Source organism: Myotis brandtii, unplaced genomic scaffold (assembly GCF_000412655.1).
Source record: "Myotis brandtii unplaced genomic scaffold, ASM41265v1 scaffold105, whole genome shotgun sequence".
Lineage (NCBI taxonomy): Eukaryota > Metazoa > Chordata > Mammalia > Chiroptera > Vespertilionidae > Myotis > Myotis brandtii.
The window spans coordinates 6,672,488-6,692,487 of NW_005353538.1; the positions used below are offsets into that span (position 1 = coordinate 6,672,488).

Consider the following 20,000-nt stretch of genomic DNA (forward strand, 5'->3'; position numbering starts at 1 on the left):
CACCTCCTCTGAGTCTCAGTGTGCTTTTCTCTTTCCTTCTAGTTGTAGAATTTCCACTCAGCCAGCCTTTCTGTGGTTCTGGATGATGTCCGTTTTGTCTTTTAGTTGTATTTTTGAAGTGGTTGTGTGAGGCAGCATTTTCCGGTGTTTACCTATGCTGCCATCTTGGTTTCTCCAGACATCTTCTGTCCTTGAATAGCATGATTCAACATCATAAAGATATCAGTTCTTCATAAATTAATTTTTAAAATTTGATATAATCTTAATAAAAATTCCAACAGTTTTTTAAGGAAGTAAACAAATTTATACTAAAGTTCATATGGAAAAATAAATATGCAAGAACATCAAGAAAACACTAACAAGAGAATTTTCAGTGGTGGAATTATCTCTACCAGACATTAAGATATACTATAAAGCCTCTATAATTAAAACATTGTGATATTGGTGCATGAATAGACAAATAGTGATTTAGACCAGAAAGCCCAGATATAGATCCAAGAACTTATGGAAATGTAGTTTATGATAAATATGGTATGTGAAATTATTGGGTAAAGAGGGCTTTGCTTCCCCCCTTTCTTTCTTATATCCTATTTTTTTTATTGTGGTAAACAACTCATAACACAAAATTTGCCATCTTAGCATTTTTAAGTGTACAGGTTAGTGTTAAATTTATTCACATCGTTGTGAAACAGATCTTCAGAACTTTTACATCTTGTAAAAATGGAAATTCTATACCCATTAAACAATAGCTACTCATTTCCCCCTGCCCCCAGCCCTTGGTATCCACCATTCTACTTTCTTTTTCTATGAATTTGACTACTTTAGATACCTCATATAACTCTTATCACACATTATTTGTCATTTTGTGACTGTCTTGTTGAATTTAGCATAATGTCCTCAAGTTTCATCCATGTTGTAACATGTAAGAGAATTTCCTTCCTTTTACTTTTGTTTTTTATTTTTATTTTTTGGAGAATTTCCTTCCTTTTAAAGGCTGAATAGTATTACATTGTATGTAAACATTTTGCTTATCCATTCATTCATTGATGGATACTTGGATTGCTTTCACCTTTAGGTTATTGTAAATAATGATACTATAAACACTTTGAATCTCTTTGAATCCCTGCTTTCAGGACCATTGCCATTTAAGACAATGATGTTTGCCTTGCTTATCCATGCTGAAGACATTAAGAATTCAAACTGTCAAGCATATGAAAGAAAAGACTATATGATGTTAAACCCTTTTAAAAGCAAAACCACAAACTTTTCCTTAGAGTTTTTCAATGTTCCCTCTTTAAAATAGATAATTTCTAGTGTTTACTTTTGCATAATTTTGATAAATTTGAAAAATTTTGAAGTACATGGACAATGTAATGCATGTAAGATATGAATATAAAGATTTCTAAAAGCTTAGAAACCCATTTGAATTTGAGAGATGTCAAGCATTCCATATCCTCTTATGCTCTTCTCTTGGCTATAGGGTGAAAAGAACCTCCACTGCTGAAAGCCTTTTTAAACTAAAAGATTCATTGGGCCATTGCTAGCAAGAAAGATCAGGTGCTGGGGCATGAAGTCTAAACAACCAGCACAGCTAGTGGGAAAGACAAGTATGCCCGCTGTCCTGGAGTTGAAGGGCTTTTTATACATCAGGTAGGGGGAAGAAAGATGTACATTGGAAAGAATTTACATTGGCTACAGACAAGGTGGGTTGGATACGGTGAAGGAGGCTCAGTTCTGGGATAGATGCAGAGTCTGTTTGCTCCTTTGGTCGGTTGTAGAAAGTTCCTGTGTAAGCAAGAAGCAGAGGCTCCTCCAGTGGGCGATGCCTGGTAGTCTCTTTCAGATAGTGATGGGAATAGCCACCTGGAGGTTAATTCAAAGTTCCCACTTACACTCAGGAATGAAAGCAGTCTTTTGTTGGTTGTGCCCTGAAGTTAACTGACTAACCCAGCCGTGGGCAAACTACGGCCCGCGGACCGGATCGGCCCGTTTGAAATGAATAAAACTAAAAAAAAAAAGACCGTACCCTTTTATGTAATGATGTTTACTTTGAATTTATATTAGTTCACACAAACACTCCATCCATGCTTTTGTTCCGGCCCTCCGGTCCAGTTTAAGAACCCATTGTGGCCCTCGAGTCAAAAAGTTTGCCCACCCCTGGACTAACCCCTTCTCGTCTCTTCCTTCTACACTCTGGCCTGCTGTAATTCAACTTAGAACATCTCAGAATTGTCTCCTTGTCAACGGTAAAGATCAGAATTATTTTAGGAGGCACCAGCTTAGGGTTTTTCTTCAGCCTTCTGAAGTGTGAGGTTTTTGACAGAGGGTAAGGGTCAGGAGAAGGTAAGTTGCTCTGTCCTGTTGTACTCCAGGATGTACTCAAGCTATCATCCTTTAATTTCAGGTTCTCTGGCTAATTGGGCTGTGCTGGGAACCCATTCCATTTCGTTATCTCTGTATTTGAAATCTCTCATTCTGACCCCATGTTTTTCTTATTAACATTTGTTTTTCTATTTTTGCTCCTATTTGAAGGTACAATCACTGGTTTGATGGAATGGCGTTGCTTCACCAGTTTAGGATGGAGAAGGGCACCATCACATATAGGAGCAAGTTTCTACAGAGTGATACATACAAGGCCAACAGTGCTCAGAATCGAATTGTGATCTCAGAATTTGGCACACTGGCTCTCCCTGATCCATGCAGGAATGTTTTTGAACGTTTCATGTCCAAGTTTGAGCTACCTGGTAAGCAGCTATTACTTGGCCCAGAATTTGCAGGTGATAATGGTGATTATTTAGATTGTTATGCGAAATGACATTCTATATAGAGTTTGAAATAGATTTTTCAGTGTGAGAGGATGTTTACACTGCTTTCTCCCTCCTCTTGTGGTGCTTCAATAACTCTGGGGTTTGGTTTCAGCAATAACTGACAACACCAGTGTCAACTATGTGCGGTACAAGGGTGATTACTACCTGAGCACTGAGACCAACTTTATGAATAAAGTGGACATTGAAACCCTGGAAAAAACAGAAAAGGTAAAATGTAGGTTAAAAAATGAATAAAATGGGCCCCCAAATTTCTTTTCATTCAAAATACTTTTCAGCATAGTAGATATCTGAATAAGAAATTGGAACCGTAGCCAAACATAACCAAATTACCCACTATGCACTCTCTGTCCTGATTAGAATGACCTTGGGTTGGTTTTCCATACTTTTAGACTTCTTTCTTAGTCCCTGCAGACTAGGGTAAGGGAGAAACAGAATAACATTTACGTCCTAGCTGGTTTGGCTCAGTGGATAAAGTGTCGGCCTGTGGACTGAAGGGTCCCGGGTTCGATTCCAGTCAAGGGTGCTTGGGTTGCAGGCTTGATTCCCAGTAGAGGGCATGCAGGAGGCAGCCTATCAGTGATTATCTCTCATCATTGCTGTTTCTCTCTCTCTCTCTCTCCCTTCCTCTCTGAAATAAAAAAATAAACAAATATAAAGAAAAACAAAACAAAACAAAACAAAACAAAAACATTTACTGTGGCCAGCTCATGTTCTTCCTAGCTACAGGTAGAATTGGACTGGAGATTGTCTAGACCCATACTACTTTCACTTAACACATTAATTAAAAGTTAAATAAAAAATTGGACCAGATTTTTAATTTAATTTAATTTTTTAAATAAGAGAAAGCTTATTTAGAAAGTTACAGAGGTAGTAGAAGTGAGCCAATTGGGCAGCGTAGGCTCAGGAAACAAGTTACAGAGGCAGAAGAAGGGTCCTTGGAGCTTAGGAGAGAGAAAGGCAAAGGTAACTGCGCCTGGGGGAAGACAAGGGGGAAGGGAAAGGGGTAGGTGTGTGTGTGTGTGTGTGTGTGTGTGTGTGTGTGTGTGTGTGTGTGTGTGATAGAGAGAGAGAGAGAGAGAGGCCAGAATTTTAATTTTAATTCTTACTCTTTGAGCTTTCCTGTGATCTTGGGGGGAAATTTACCCTTATTGGGTAATACTTTTTGTACATTTTTTATTCGTTAGTGGTGGGGGTTTTTTCTTTATTTTGGGGGTGTTTTCATTTATTTTTCTTTAGAAGGGAAAATGATTCTTTTTAAAATATATTTTATTGACTTTTTACAGAGAGGAAGGGAGAGGGATAGAGAGTTAGAAACATCAATGAGAGAGAAACATTGATCAGCTGCCTCCTGCACACCTCCTACTGGGGATGTGCCCGCAACCAAGGTACACGCCCTTGACCGGAATCGAACCTGGGACCCTTGAGTCCGCAGGCCGACGTTCTATCCACTGAGCCAAACCAGTTAGGGCAGGGAAAATGATTTTGATTTCTCAGAGGTGAGATATTAGGGCTTAGGGCTGTAGTTTTCATATCTTATTTTAAAGGTATTTGACACATCTCTACTGTTTACGCATCTAAATAGAGATCTGCCCATGTAACATTTAAAAGTTTCTGATGGTCTTCAATTTGCAGGTAGACTGGAGCAAATTCATTGCTGTGAATGGAGCAACTGCACATCCTCATTATGACCCAGACGGAACTGCATACAACATGGGGAACTCCTATGGGCCACATGGTAAAGTGGGATGGAAGTCTTTTTAAAAATAATTCGAAGTTAATATCTTCCTGGGGTTCCATTGTGGTTAAGATGTAAACCTATGAAACTTCATTTGAAAAGTTCAGAAAAAATCTCCGAAATGGCATTACTGAACTTAAAGTACATAATTTATCATTGAGTACATACTCTGCGGTCCGTTTGCACATATGCTTAGCAGCTGATTTTCTATTTGACCTTCTCAGCATCACTCACATTTTTATGTTCCATTGTGCTTTTTGGCTCAAAAGCATTGTAGGGATTTTCTGTATGTATTTCTCAAACTTGAATTTTGATAAAGTACCATATTGTAAGTATAAGCAATTTAGAATTCTGCAGCAAAGATGTAGACAAGATACATTGTCTATCACATAGGTAGGAATTTATTTTTATAATGGGATTGATACAGTACAAAGTAAGTTAAAGTTACAGTGCAGTTGCATTTACAACCACATACATCACACCTCTTTCCTGGTCACCCACTTCCCCAACTGCCTACCTATCTGCTCCAGAAAGTTCTCATAGCTAATAATGATAGCTAACATTTATTGAATGCTTAGTATGTGCTGGCATTAAACATTTTTCTAGGTATTTTCTCATTTAATCCTTTAACACTTATCTGAGAAAGGTGTTATTATTTCTTTTTTAAATATGTTTTTATTGACTTTTTAGAGAGAGAGGAATGGAGAGGGATAGAGAGATAAAAACATCAATGAGAGAGGAATATCATTGATTGGCTGCCTCCTGCACAGCCCCCACAGGGGATCGAGCCCGCAACTGAAATATGTGCCCGTGACCGGATTCGAACCTGGGTCCCTTCAGTCCGCAGGCTGATGCTCTATCCACTGAGCAAAACCAGCTAGGGCTTATTACTTCTTTTTATAGATAGTGGGCCTTGACAAGGTTTAAGATACTTGCTTAGGCAAGCTTCTAAGTGTCTAAAACCAGACTTGGCACCAAGTCTGAAACACACACACTCTGTAGACCACCTTAATAATTATTCACCTCTGAGTACAGAAGGGACTCAGGACATGCAAATTCATGTTCCTATATCTGAGCACACATGTCTGTGTTTAAATGAAACATGTATTAGATATTTCTGACTAGCTTATCTGTCAATCAGTCTTCTATAACCTATAAAACTTTTGTATAGGTTAATGTGTAACTTTGGTAAACAATTGGCATTGTGAGTTGTTCATCTGTTCCTCTCCATATTTACACATGGGTGTATGTGAAAATGAATACTGCGGGGTTGTTCTTTACTGGCTCAAGTAGAGATGGGGTACCCAGCTCTCTCTCTTCTTTATTATCTGACCTCAGGTAGGAATGTATTCTTCACAGCTGTAATAGGAAGCAGCAAACATCCCTTTTAAGTACTGTTTAACCATTCTGAATTATATATTCTAAAACAGTCATTAGATCAGTCATTCTCAGCCTGTAGTGTGTCTAAGAATCATCTGGAATGCTTCTTAGCAATGTAGGTTACCGAGCTTCATCTTCCAAGATAGTGGTTCAGTAGACCCAAAAAGGGGCCAAGAATTTAACAGCTCCTCATCTCTTGGTGCATTTTAACAAGGTCCCCGATGATTTTGGCTCAAGCAGCCCTTAGATCTTTGAGAAACCCTTCTGGCACTTACCAGACGCTGTGCTTGTTACTTTGCCTCAGTTTGCTGTTTAAAGAGTCCTGAAGAGTTCCCAGGTTAGATGAACTGTATTGGGCAAGTCATTCCTCTGCTGGGTGTTTCCTGGGTGTCTCTGCCTCGCGTATGCATGCCATCATGACTTGCAGATAGAACAGTTCATGACTAGTTGTGTTTAAATGTAGTGGATTGAGTAATCATTAATTATCCGAATGCCGAGAGAGGAAATTGTTTTATCTTCCAATCTCAACTGAAACTAAATTTACTTTTTTTTTTCTTAATTATTTGATTCAGTGGGAAGTTTAAGAACTGGCACTCAATTATACATATGATTGCAGGGAGTTCAACAACCTAAGACAGGGGTGGGCAACCTTTTTGTGAGTGCATGCCAAAACCAGCAAAATCTCTGACTCAAAATTCTTCTGCCTGCCAACCCTAATTTTTTGAGAACATGTTACGCCTACTTGATATCACTTAAGGTGTACGTATGTGAAGAACCTTGAAGAAATAATAAAATTCTTTCGAGCAACAAAAACACAGTATATGATGATGAAAAATACATTTATTTTTTAATGTATACATGTACACTGATAGTCTGACAGAAAACTTTCTGACTCTGTTTGATATTATCAGTGGGACTTTTCCTGCTGCATCACTGATGACAGAGATTTTAGGAAAAGAAAGGTTAGTGGGACAAACCAGAGTTCCCACTGCTGCAGCTGGTCACAGGATCACCACTAACACTGTCTGTCTCTCTCCTCTACTATGCTTTCTAGATTCTCCTCACCCTCACTTATCATCTCTACTGGTCTTAATGGCTTACCTGGTGGCATGACACAGACTTTTTTCTCTGTGGTAAGTGATCACTGCTCACCATGACCTTCTCTGGCTAGACTTGTCAATATTTCATCAGAAGTGGACTAGGGTATACTAAGGATCACCCAAGCAGATCACCTAAGCTCCACACATATTCCAACCCGCCCTACCACATCTTGCTGATCAGGGTCAATTTTCCCTGCAAAAATGGTGACTCCTTATCTGGCTTACTTGTCCCTGGACACAAGAAGTTAGAAATGTCTGGGCAGTGGCTATACTTTGCAGTTCAGTTGGACTCTTACCATGTCCCCCAGCAGAAATGGTCTCCCTTTGGGAACCAGGATCTCTACACACACAGAACTCAGAGTTCTATGCAAACAGTAACAAAGAAACATGAAAATTTCTGTGAAGATCAGTTTGGAGGGCACTTCAAAATTTAGAGGCAAGGAAGAGTAAGAAAAGATAGGAAAAAAGGAGGTGGCCAGTTACATAGGAGGAAAACCAGTGTAAAGCCAAAAGAAGAAAGTTTGTCAAGAAGTAGTTTTGATCAATTATTGTCAAATGCTGCTTTGAGAAAGGTACAATACAATGAAGACTGAGAATAGATCACTGGATTTGGCAAGAATTAGTGACCTTGAAGAGTCAAGAAACAAAAGCCTGATTAGAGGGGGTTAAAAATAGAAATAGGAGGAAAGAAAGTAAGGATGGTGAGTACAGATGCTGTTAAGATTTTTTTCTATAAAAGGGAAGAAGAGAAAAACAAGCTAGCTCAGGGAAAAAGGCCCAAAAGGATTTTTTTTAAGAGGCAGACATTATATAGCATGTTGACAGAACTGACCCAACAGAGAGGGAATGGTTGAGGAGGCCTAACTATTCTTTGTCATAGATGTTTAACAAAAAGTACTCAGTAAATGCTAACTGCTCTGATTATTTTATACTACTTTTAAAATCAAACTTAATAATTTTAAAATCATTTGCCAACTCTCTTGAATTTTGGAATTTTTGAGTTATAGCAAGTTTCCAGGTAATGTCATCAATATACCCCAAATTTAAGATATATGAATGCTGCTATGAAAAATAATAACAAAAAGCTTACTGTTTCTTATGACCATGGGAAAACAAAATTACATATTTCTTTTGGAGAGAAGGGTTTATGTAGGATAATTTATGCATCTGAATATAAACCTGTTATTTCTACAAAATAATTTAGAATTATGATATGGTTTATTATTTGAATAGGTTTTGGTCAATAGTCAATAAAAGAGTGCTCTGTGGTTGTGAAGGGCCACAAAAACAAAGAAATAAAGACAACAACACAGAATAAAGAATAGTGTCAATGGAACTCTTGCAAAACATTAAGCATAACTTTAGTGTTCAAATAAAAAACTCTCCCTTTTTAAAAGTATCTATGATAACTGGGTAACTAATCAGGGTGCCTGGGATTAGACCTAATTCTTTGGTGAATCTAGGACAGAGACAAAGAGAGGGTATGGTGTATAATTTTTGTTATTTTGAACAAAAGAGAAAAAAGTGAACCTCTTTACTTGTGAAATTGTTCACTTTGTGTGTGAGGAAAAGCCATAACTATAATCAATCAGAGCCTTTGTCCAAGTAAAAGATTATAGAGAATTATTGTCAGATGCTGAATTTTTCCTTCCAGAGGAATAACAACCCTATATAGACCTTGAAAATTTCAAGAGCCGTCTTCCCAAACCCCTATAAAATATTAAACTAATATACTTGCAATTTTAGTACAAATCAGGAAATGCAGAAATTGCAGTACTCATAGTTATTATTAGCTAAGTTCACAGGGCACACATGTAGGACTTTTTATTCCAAAGCAGCCCAGTGTGAGGAGTTAATGTTTCTTTGGGGACTGAATATTTGTACTTTCCATTTTTTTCTGAACTAAGATTAGAAAACAAAAATAAGAGTTTGCATACTTCACTTAAAGTATAATTTCTTAGAATTGCCAAGATGTTTGGCTGACTTCTGATTTTGTATCAATATTTAAGGGAAAGTATTAAATGGGATATCTTCTTGAGGCAAATTCAAAGACCCTGTCATGTACTAGGGCTTTTAACTTTTTTAATATACTTATAATGCAGCAATTTTGTGACTAGTTTCCATAGCATGTTTCCATCAGTTAAAGAGAGAAAAATATTTAATTTCTAAGGGCAAATCTCCAGTTTTTCACTTTTTAAAAAAAATTTTGTTTTATTGCTTAAAGTATTACAAAGAGTATTACATATGTCTCCTTAGGATTATTATAGATGATTACTTAGTACTCTTGGAACTATGGAGCTTATCTTAATCCTTTTATAACTCATCACTGTATAAAATCATGATGTTTTATATACAATGAGCTCTCAAAACACATCTATATCCCCAACCTAGACCTCCCCAGTATTTTATATCTAACTAGAGGCCCAGTGCACAAATTTGTGCACAGGTGGGGTCCCAAAGGGGTGGGGGAGGCTGGGATACGATTGGTCCTCAGGGTGGGCTGTGGGATGACCTTGCTGGCCTGGGATCTGGATCCGTCCTGCTGACATTCGCGCTGGTTGTTGGGAGCTACCTGGCAGCCGCTTTTATATTATTTCTTCCTTGTGGAGTGTCTAGGGAGGGGAAGCAGTCGCGGTGCCCGAGGCCAACTTCCAGGAGGCCGGCAGCACTGTCAGGATTGTGCTGGCAGCACTGGTCCGTTGGTACTTGGCCTGTTCTCTGGAGAGTGGACCTGTTAGGACTACTAAGGGAGTGAGTGGCTGCCGCTGGGCTGGTGGGACTCCAGGACAGGTCAGACAGCTGAGTGGTGCTCCCGCTGTGGGAGCGCACTGACCACCAAGGGGTAGCTTCTGCATTGAGCATCATAGTGACCAGTCATTCTGGTCATTCGGTTGTTTGGTCGCTTAGGCTTTTATATATATGTAGATTGCTTACTCACTGTTTTTACTAGATGTCTACTAGGCATTACAAAATTAACTTGTCTAAAACCAAACTCCTGATTTTTCCCCCTAAACTTTCTCTGCTTAAAATATTTCCCACCACCCTGGCTGGTATGGCTCAGTTGATTGAGTGTTGTCTCATGTACCAAAAGGTTGCTGGTTCCATTCCCCATTAAGGCATATACTATATACCTAGGTTGCAGGCTTGATGCCCGGTAGAGGGCATGCAAGAGGCAGCCAGGGGATTGATACTTAGCTCTTGCATGAATGTTTCTCTCTACCTTTCCCTTCTTCTCGCTCTCTCTCTCTCAAAAAAAAAAAAATCAATAAAAAAAACTTCCCAACTCAGTTGATGGTAACTCCATCTTTCCAGTTGCTCAAGATGATAACTTTGGAATCATCCTTCACACCTGTGTCTCTCACATCAACATCCAATAGGTCAAAAATTATTTCAGCAATGCCTTCAAAATATATCCCAAACCTGCCTGGCCAGAATGGCTCAATGGTTGAGTGTCAGCCTATGAACCAGGAGGTCATGGCTTGATTCCCGGTCAGGGCCCATGCTTGGGTTGTGGGCTTGATCTCCAGTGTGGGGTGTGGAGGAGGCAGCCCATCAATGATTATCTCTCTCATCATTGATGTTTCCATTTCTGTCTCCTTCTTCCTTCCTCTCTGAAATCTATAAAAATATAAAAATATTTATATATCTAAAATCCAATCACCTCATATCACCTTCACTTGCACAACTCTTGTCCACTTGCTAAACTCTCTCATTTGAATTATTATAATAGTTTCTTAACTAGTCTCCTTGCTTCTGCCCTTACCCCGTTTAAGTTTATTCTGAGCATATCAGACAGGTTTATTTACTTTTTAAAAAGTTTATTTTTAATCCTCACTGTCGAATATGTTTTTATTGATTTTAGAGAGTGAGGAAGGAAGAGGGAGAGAGAGAGAGAAACACTGATCAGCAGCCCTTGTCTTTGAATCGACAGGGGATGGTACCCATCACCCTTTGGTGCCTGGGACAATGCTCCAACCAACTGAGCTACCTGGCCAGAGCCAGACAGTCATTTTTTTTTTTTTAAACTCACTCCACCTCATCTAGACTATTCTTGCTCACGATGACAGGCCACACTGGCCTCCTTGCTGTTATGTACTTGAACACTGTAAACTAACTCCTGGCTGAGATTCTTTGCATTTGTTCTTCTCTCCTCTCGGAAGGCATTTCTCCAAGATATCACCAAACTCTCTTCCTCACCTCCTTCATAATTTTATTCAAATGCCATTTTCTTATGAAGCCTTCCCAGACCACCATATTTAAAATTGTAAATAATAGCACCCATCCTTGTACACTTACGCCAGATCCCCATTTTCTGGTTTATTTTCCATTACAGCTCTTATCATCATCTGAAGCATTATATTTTTACTTATTGTATGGTTTATTAGAATTTGAGCTTTATAAAAGAAGAGTCTTTTGTCAATTTTGTACACTGGTATATACAAGTGTCTAGAATAGGGTATTTATGACACGAAGAAGAGTGCCTGCAATATAATTGGCACTCAACAAGTACTTGTTGAATAAACTAATAGAGAACTGTATGGTTATCTTGTTCCAAAAAAAGTTTAGTGGTTGCAAAATACTTCAAGTTATCCAAGTTCTTTAGGACCTACATTGGCAATTCTAATATTACCAGGAAGATCATTTAATATGACCTCAATATTTGTTCATTCATTGAATGATTTAACAAACATGTTGTTAGTCAATCCACTAATAGCTATTTATAGTGTACTCACTAAATGTATGTCTTTGGTACTGAGGATGCAAAGGTGGAGCAGATAAATCTGCTCTTGAAAAGCTCTAGTTGTTTATCTGCTTCTCCCAGTAGAAGCAGACAAGCAAGTAGATAATTATAATACAATGAGATAAGTGCTATGACTATATAAGAGATAATGAGGGCATAGAAGGAGGGGCACCAGATGACTTGGGGTGGGGAAGACTCAGGGAAGGCTTCTTGAGTGGATGGGTACCTGAGTTGATTCTTGAAGTAGTAGTAATAGTCAGATGAATGATTGCATGAATGAATGTTGATGAGACGGGATCAGATGGGGCCTAAAGCAACCCCAAGGACCCAGAGAACTGGAGGGAAGGATTTGGACATGGATGCAACTAGAGATTGTAGTTGCTGGGTTTGGGTAGTGGGGAGAGCGACGAATAGAATTTGAGGGTATTCCTGGCTGCTAAGCTTATTTTTTTCCTATGAAGTAGAAATTGAGTTCATTTTCAGGGTGTGAGAGGATAACTATTTGAGAATATTACAATATAATAAACTTGGTGGATTACTTTGGGTGTGGTGTTTGAAAATCTTAGCTAATGACTTTCATAAAGTTCATACGTTTTTGATATCTAAGTCTGTTTGAAATATGGGTGTCATGCACATTGCATAAATCTCTTAACTGCTTTTGCCTAGTCCATAAGTGCAAGGGTTATCTTTTATTCTTAGGATATATGTAAAATTGTTAAGACAGAATTTTCCACTTTCCAGGTTCTTGCTATAATATTATTCGGATTCCTCCAGAAAAGGGGAATCTTGGGGATACAATCCATGGAGCCCAAGTGATATGTTCGATTGCTTCTGCACAGAGTTTTAAACCTTCTTATTACCATAGTTTCGGTGAGTCCAGAGATGAAGCAAATTGCAATGGGGCCTGCTTTAGTGTCACAGTACCTGAGGCAAATACTATGTTAATACAGTTTATCAGAGTATAGTAACATTTTGGATCAAGGTTGCATTTTAATGCCACTTAAAATTATTCTGGTTAGTAATATACTTCTTTCCCTAACCAACTGACTGCTTGAAAGAATAGTTATTTTAGTACAAGCAATCACTAAAAAATTAATTGACAACATCAAGAGTGAACCATAATGTAAACAATGAACTTTGGGTGATTATGATGAGTCAATGTAGGTTCATTTATAATAATAAAAACATAATATGCTAATTAGACCAGTCATCCTTCTGGATGAAGCCAGGGCTTCGAGGGAAGCCTGAGTCCTGGGTGCCAGAGGGAAGCCAGTGCTGGCAGCCAGGGGATGGAAGGCCTACTCTTGCATGAATTTTGTGCATCGGATCTCTAGTCAATTATAAGAAATGTACTACTCTGGTGGGGGATGTCGATAATGCAGAGGTTATGCATGTGTGGGGGACAAGAGGTATATGGGAAATCTCTGTACTTTTCCCTCAGTTTTATTCCGAACCTAAAACTGTTCTAAAAAGTTGAAGTCTTAATTTAAAAAAAACATTTGACCATAAAAAATTAATTGACAGGATTCAAAATTTTAGATAATTTTAAAGACCACAAATAAAGATCTTGACTATATTTTTGGGGGAAATTCATATTCTATATAGATTGCTTTAGCTTTTTCTCAGAAGATTTATCTTCTGTATTCTAAACCTTTATAGACAATCTGCTCCTGGGTCCTTACCCCTGGTATAAATAGCAAAAGGATTATGGAATAAAGGTTCAGATCATAAATCACACTTTCATATTATGCTTCTTTACTTGTTCTTAAACCACAACAATTTTTAAAAAAAGAAAAAAAGTGAGTATAGTGCACTCAACCAAACTATTCTAAGCACTTCCCCTTTTAAAATAGGAACAGGAAATCTGTGTGACAAAGCTGGGAAACAGGGAGAATTACTTTTGGCTCGCCTTTGTCTGGGTCAGCAGTCATGTGTGCCAGCATTCAGACATGTTCCCTTAACTGTCACGTTGCAGACAACTCTAGTTTACCAAATAACACTTTAATGTTTGCTGGAACCTTTTAGGAATGACGAAGAACTACATAATCTTCATTGAACAACCTTTAAAAATTAATCTGTGGAAAATAGTCACTTCTAAAATTCGGGGAAAGGCCTTCTCAGATGGAATAAGCTGGGAGCCCCAGTATAACACACGGTTTCATGTGGTGAATAAGCACACTGGACAGGTGGGGTATTTTGAATATATTTATCATGAAAATGATTGGAAACAACGGCACATTTCCACTTGCTTGATTTTTACTTTCACTGGGCATTACTTGCATGACTCTTAATCAAGGATAGTACCTTCTTTCATAGGTAGGACTAGCTACTTATTAATTAACACAGTGGATTTAGCATATTAGAACATTGTAGGAAATGGCTTTATCCTTTAAATTATCTGATTTAATTAAAATGGCATCTAGAAACTCTCTTAGCATGGACTTTTCCATATCATATTTGCAAAAGAGGATATTGTTCATGCAAAGTTCCTCTGTAACTTTTGCAATGATACTTTAATTAGTTGCTTTTACAACTTCTTGGTACACAAATATGATAGTCCTACTAAAGTCTAATATCTTTCTATTAATAGCACTATTATATCTGTTCATTTTCCCCCTCTCTAAAGAGATAGTATCCTAAATTTACTGTACTGTCATTTTATTAAGAAAATTCCATGTTAATAATGAATGCATTTTTCAAAGAATTAACCACTTAAATTTATCATGTTACTTAATAGCAGTGTTTTTTTAATTTCCATGTCTTTTAAAAAAATTCTTTATTGTTTAAAGTATTACATATAGTATTACATATGTCTCCTTTTTTTCCCCATAGAGAGGAACCTGGCCACCCTCACACCCCCACACGTCCTCACCTAGCAGTGTTTTTTTAAAAAAAATGTTTTTATTGATTTTTAGAGAGAGAGGAAGGGAGAGGAAGAGACAGAGAAACATCAATGTGAGAGCAGAACATCAATTGACTGCCTCCTGCCCGCTCCCTACCTGGGATCGAGCCTGCAACTTAGGCATGTGTCCTGACTGGGAATCAAACTGGCAACATTTTGGTGCATGGGACGATGCCCAGACAACTGAGCCACACCAGCCAGGGCAGCAGTGTTTTCTATTTAACCATGTAGAGTTCAGGATCAAAACACTGAAGTTAGTTGTAATAGTCAATTGGTCTGTATTAAACAGCCCCAGTTTGTTGATTAATATGAGGTGAGATGGCTTAAGCAAGCAATGGTTAAATCAAAGCATATTTGCTTCTACATTGCAATTTTTATCTTTTGCACCTATATGCCCTGTCACATAACAGGGAGAAATATTAATTCGAGCTTGGTGCATCTGTTCTCTAAAGAAAAAAGAAAAGAAAAGAAAACGTCTCTTTCATTGTTTATATTTTCCCTGCAGCTTCTTCCAGGGATGTACTACAGTAAGCCTTTTGTTACTTTTCATCAAATCAATGCTTTTGAGGACCAGGACTGTGTTGTAATTGATTTGTGCTGTCAAGATAATGGAAGAAACCTAGAAGTTTACCAACTACAGAATCTTAGGAAAGCTGGGGAAGGGCTTGATCAGGTAAACATCTTTGATTTTCAGGTGTCATCAAAATAATTTTGAACTAACCAAGTCCTGGTTTTGGCTATGTAACCTTAGAAATAGCTATTTCTCTTATCTCCATGACAAATATGGGAGGAGAATGGTTTAAAGGACACAGCTGTGTCGCTTATTCATTTAATACTTGTAAATATTTTGAAGTACGTACTTAATACCTAATAGAAAGCACGTAAAAAAACCCCCAAGAGATGTTTTGAAGCTGTGATTAGTTGCTGATTACACTTGACCACTAAACATATTTAAATTTACTGGAAGGGACAGCAAAATGGACCATAACTTTAATTCTCTGATAAAGTGTATCAGTTCATCTACCCGAAGGATTTAACTTTTTTTTCTGATATTAAATCCAATGTAAGATTTTTCCTGGGGTATGTACTACAAACTATTTTTAGCTAGAGTTTTTTTTTTAATTTTGTTTTATTGCTTAAAGTATTACAAAGAGTATTACATATGTCTCCTTCCTCCCACCCCCCTTGACATTCCCACGGCCTCCCCTACCCCCCAGTGTCTTATGTCCATTGGTTATGCTTATATGCATGCATACAAGCCCTTCGGTTGATCTCTTACCCCCCGCCCCAACCCTCCCCAGCCTTCCCACTGTAATTTGACAGTCTGTTCGATGCTGCTCTTAATGGTCTCTATTATCCATGAATGAGTGAGATCATGTGGTATTTTTCCTTCATTGACTGGCTTATTTCACTTAGCATAATGCTCTCCAGCTCCATCCATGCCGTTGCAAATTGTAAGAGTTCCTTCTTTTTTACAGCAGCATAGTATTCCATCGTGTAGATGTACCACAGTTTTCTAATCCATTCATCTACTGATGGGCACTTAGGCTGTTTCCAGATCTTAGCTATGGTGAATTGTGCTGCTATGAACATATGGGTGCATATATCCTTTCTGATTGGTGTTTTTGGTTTCTTGGGATATATTCCTAGAAGTGGGATCACAGGGTCAAATGGGAGTTCCATGTTTTGTTTTTTGAGGAAACTCCATACTGTCTTCCATAGTGGCTGCACCAGTCTGCATTCCCACCAGCAGTGCACAAGTGTTCCTTTTTCTCCACATCCTCTCCAGCACTTGTCGTTTGTTGATTTGTTGATGATAGCCAGTCTGACAGGTGTGAGATGGTACCTCATTGTTGTTTTGATTTGCATCTCTCAGATGATTAGTGACTTTGAGCATGTTTTCATATGTCTCTTGGCTTTCTGAATGTCCTCTTTTGAAAGGTGTATATTTAGGCCCTTTGCCCATTTTTTTATTGGATTGTTTATCTTCCTTTTGTTAAGTTGTATGAGTTCCCTATAAATGTTGGAGATTAATAGCTAGAGTTTTATTTTGAAATCTTTTAAAAACATTGCTTTTAAAATTTACTTATACTTACTAATCTTATTTATGTTATTATAGCTGTTTGATAGGTCTTGAAAGCTGTAGTATAAGCCTGCTAACTCTTTTCTTTTTAAAAGGGTGCCTAAGTTTTTCTTGGCCTTTTGCATTTCCATAAATTCAATATATCAATCTTTTACTTTATGAATAAAACATTGTGTAACCTATTTCAGACATCTTTCTATGCTAAAGTCATACAAATATTCTTTTATATTACTTTCCAGAAGAAGTTTTAATTCTAAAAATTAAGTATCCATATAGGTATTATTGCTCTGGACTCTATATTCAGTTCCACTGGTGTCTTGTGCCAGTACGACATTGTTCTAATTACTATCCCTGTATTAAAAAAATCTTGATGTTTAGTAGATCAACTCCTCCTAATTTTTTTCTGTAGTGAGTGTTATGGTCATTCCTGGCCCTTTACAATTTTGTGTAAATTTTAGAGTCAACTTCACACACACACACACATACACACACCACAAAAACAAAAAACTTGTCAGATTTTAATGTATTTGTTGGTTTTCTTTTTCTTGCCTATTTACTGGACTTCTAGTATAGTGTTGAATGTAAGTGGCATCTTTATCTACTTCCCAGTTTGACAGGAAAACATTTCAACATTTTACCATTAAGAATGCTGTTTGCTGTAGATTAAAAAACACCTAATAGCTCGGCTGGTTTGGCTCAGTCGCTGAGCATCGACCCATGAACCAGGAGGTCACTGGTTCGATTCCAGGTCAGGGCACATGCCCGGGTTTGGACTTGATCATCAGTCAGGGGCATGCAGGAGGCAGCCAATCAATGATGTTTCTCTAACACCAATGTTTCTCTCTCTCTCTCTCTCTCTCTCTCTCTCTCTCTCTCTCTTTCTCTTTCCCTCTCAATAAAAACACATTAATAAAAACACATTAAAACACCCCAACACTATAGACTCTGCTTTCTAGAGAAGTTTTAGGTTTAAAGGAAAATAAAAAAAGAAAATACAGCGAGTTTTCCATATAATCCCTTCCTTTTATCTCCCCAATTTCTCCTGTCATTAACATCTGCGTTGGTGTGGTTTGTTTGTTATAACCGATGAACTAATATTGATACTCTATTACTAAAGTCCATAGTTTACATTAGAGTCACTCTGTCTGCTGTGCATTCTATAGGTTTTGACAAATGCATATTGTCATGTATCCACCTTTATAGTATAATTTCAGCACCCTGAAACGACCGTATTCCACCTATTCTTTTTTTTAAATTTTAAATTCTTTATTGTTTAAAGTATTACATATAGTATTACAATGTCTCCTTTTCCCCCCATTGAGCTCTTCCCAGCCACCCCCACCCCCCAGCACATGCCCTCACCCCCCTAGTGTCTGTGTCCATTGGTTATGCTTATATGCATGCATACAAGTCCTTTGGTTGATCTCTTATCCCCCACCCCCAAACCTATTCTTTTTAAAAAAATGATTATCGACAGTATTGCAAATATCCCCCATTTCCCCTCCTCCCTTTGCCCACCTCCACCCAGCCTTCCCTTTTTCCAGGTATTTAAAAATAATTTCTATTGTTATTCTACGTATTCTTACCTCCTCAGTTCCCTCAACCCTTGGCAACTACTAATCTTTTTACTGTCTCTATAGTTTTTCCTTTTCCAGAATGTCATATAGTTGGATTATACAGTATGTAGCCTTTTCAGACTGGCTTCTTTCACCTAACAATATGCCTTTAAGGTTTCTCCATGTCTTTTAGTGGCTTCATCGCTAATTTCTTTTCATTGCTAAATAATATTCTAGTGTATGGATGTACCACACCTTGTCCATTTACCTGTGGAAAAAATATCTTGGTTGATTTCAATTTTTGGCACTTATGAATAAAATTGCTATAAACATTTATCTGCAGGTTTCAACTGTGTCTATTCTGCTCTTAAACCTAACCACCAAGTTCTTCAACTCATTGCATTTTTCAGTTCTAGAATTTTGATTTTGTTTTCTTTGATAATTTCTAGTTCTGTGCTATAATTCTTGATGTAAAAGATTTTCCTTAAACATATTTAGAATAAAGTCTGATAACTCTATTATCTGGATTCCCTGTGGCTTTGTTTCTATCATCTGTTGTTTACTCTTTTTTTCTATCATGCTCTCTTGCTTTCTCATAGGTTGGTTAATTTTTATCATATACAGAATATTGTGTTTAAAAATTGTAGAAATATTTTTAGATCCAGGATTTTGTTATCTTCCTTTAGAGATTTTCATTTGTTTCTGGCAGATGGCTAGGGTACATTATCAATTCCAGATATTCTTTTTGTTTTAATTTTATTTTTGATTATAGTTTACATTCAACACTTTTTTTGTATTAGTTTCAGGAGTACAACACAGTTGATAGACATTCATATAGGTTACAAAGTGATCCCTCTGATAATTCAAGTGCCCACCTGGCACCATAGTTATTACAATACTAGAGGCCCAGTGCACGAAATTCCTGCACTGGTACGGTCCCTAACAGCTGCTGGCTGCTGGGCAGGTACTCCCTCCCTTCCCTTGGCTGGCCCCACCCCCTGGTCGAACTTCCAGAGGAACTCCCGGTCGAGGGGATAATTTGCATACTATGCTTTTATTATATAGGATTGTTAACTATATTCCCTGTGCTTTACCTGACATCATATACCTATTTTGTGGCTACCAATTAGTACTTCTTAATCTTATCACCCTTTTTTACCCCATCCCTCAAAATGGCCTCCATTAGTTTGTTTTCTGTAACTATAAATCTGTTTCTGTTTTGTTTTTTAGATTCTACATATAAGTAATATCTTACAGTATTTGTCTCTGTCTGGCTTATTTCACTTAGCATAATACCTAGGTCCATCCATGCTATCAAAAATGGTAAGATTTCATTATTTATTTATTTATTAGATTTCATTATTTTTTCATGGCTGAGTAATATTTCATTATATATATACTACACCTTCTTTATCCAGTTGTCTGTTGATGGGAACCTGGGTTGCTTCCATATAAGAAAAACATTGATCGGCTGCCTCCTTCATGCCCGCTACTGGGTCATAAGGAAGTTCCATTTTCAATTTTTTGAGGAGCCGTCACACATTTTTCCATAGTGGTTGTACCAAACTGCATTCCTACCAACAGTGCACTAGGGTTCCCTTTTCTCCGCATCTTCACCAACATTTGTTGTGTGTTGATTTATGGATGATCACCATTCTGACAGGTGTGAGGTGAT

The 20,000-nt window shown here is 37.7% G+C and overlaps 1 protein-coding gene across 1 annotated transcript in view; it reads left to right on the forward strand.

Moving 5' to 3' along the window:
- The window catches only part of BCO2 (beta-carotene oxygenase 2), a 38,603-nt gene that overhangs the window by 5,728 nt on the left and 12,875 nt on the right, over positions 1-20,000 (forward strand). Inside the window, exons 2-7 of the mRNA XM_014539691.1 lie at positions 2,533-2,744; positions 2,920-3,035; positions 4,461-4,563; positions 12,526-12,654; positions 13,810-13,970; positions 15,192-15,359. Of these exons, the coding sequence (XP_014395177.1) occupies positions 2,533-2,744; positions 2,920-3,035; positions 4,461-4,563; positions 12,526-12,654; positions 13,810-13,970; positions 15,192-15,359 (889 nt within the window). The remainder of the gene's footprint in view (positions 1-2,532; positions 2,745-2,919; positions 3,036-4,460; positions 4,564-12,525; positions 12,655-13,809; positions 13,971-15,191; positions 15,360-20,000) is intronic.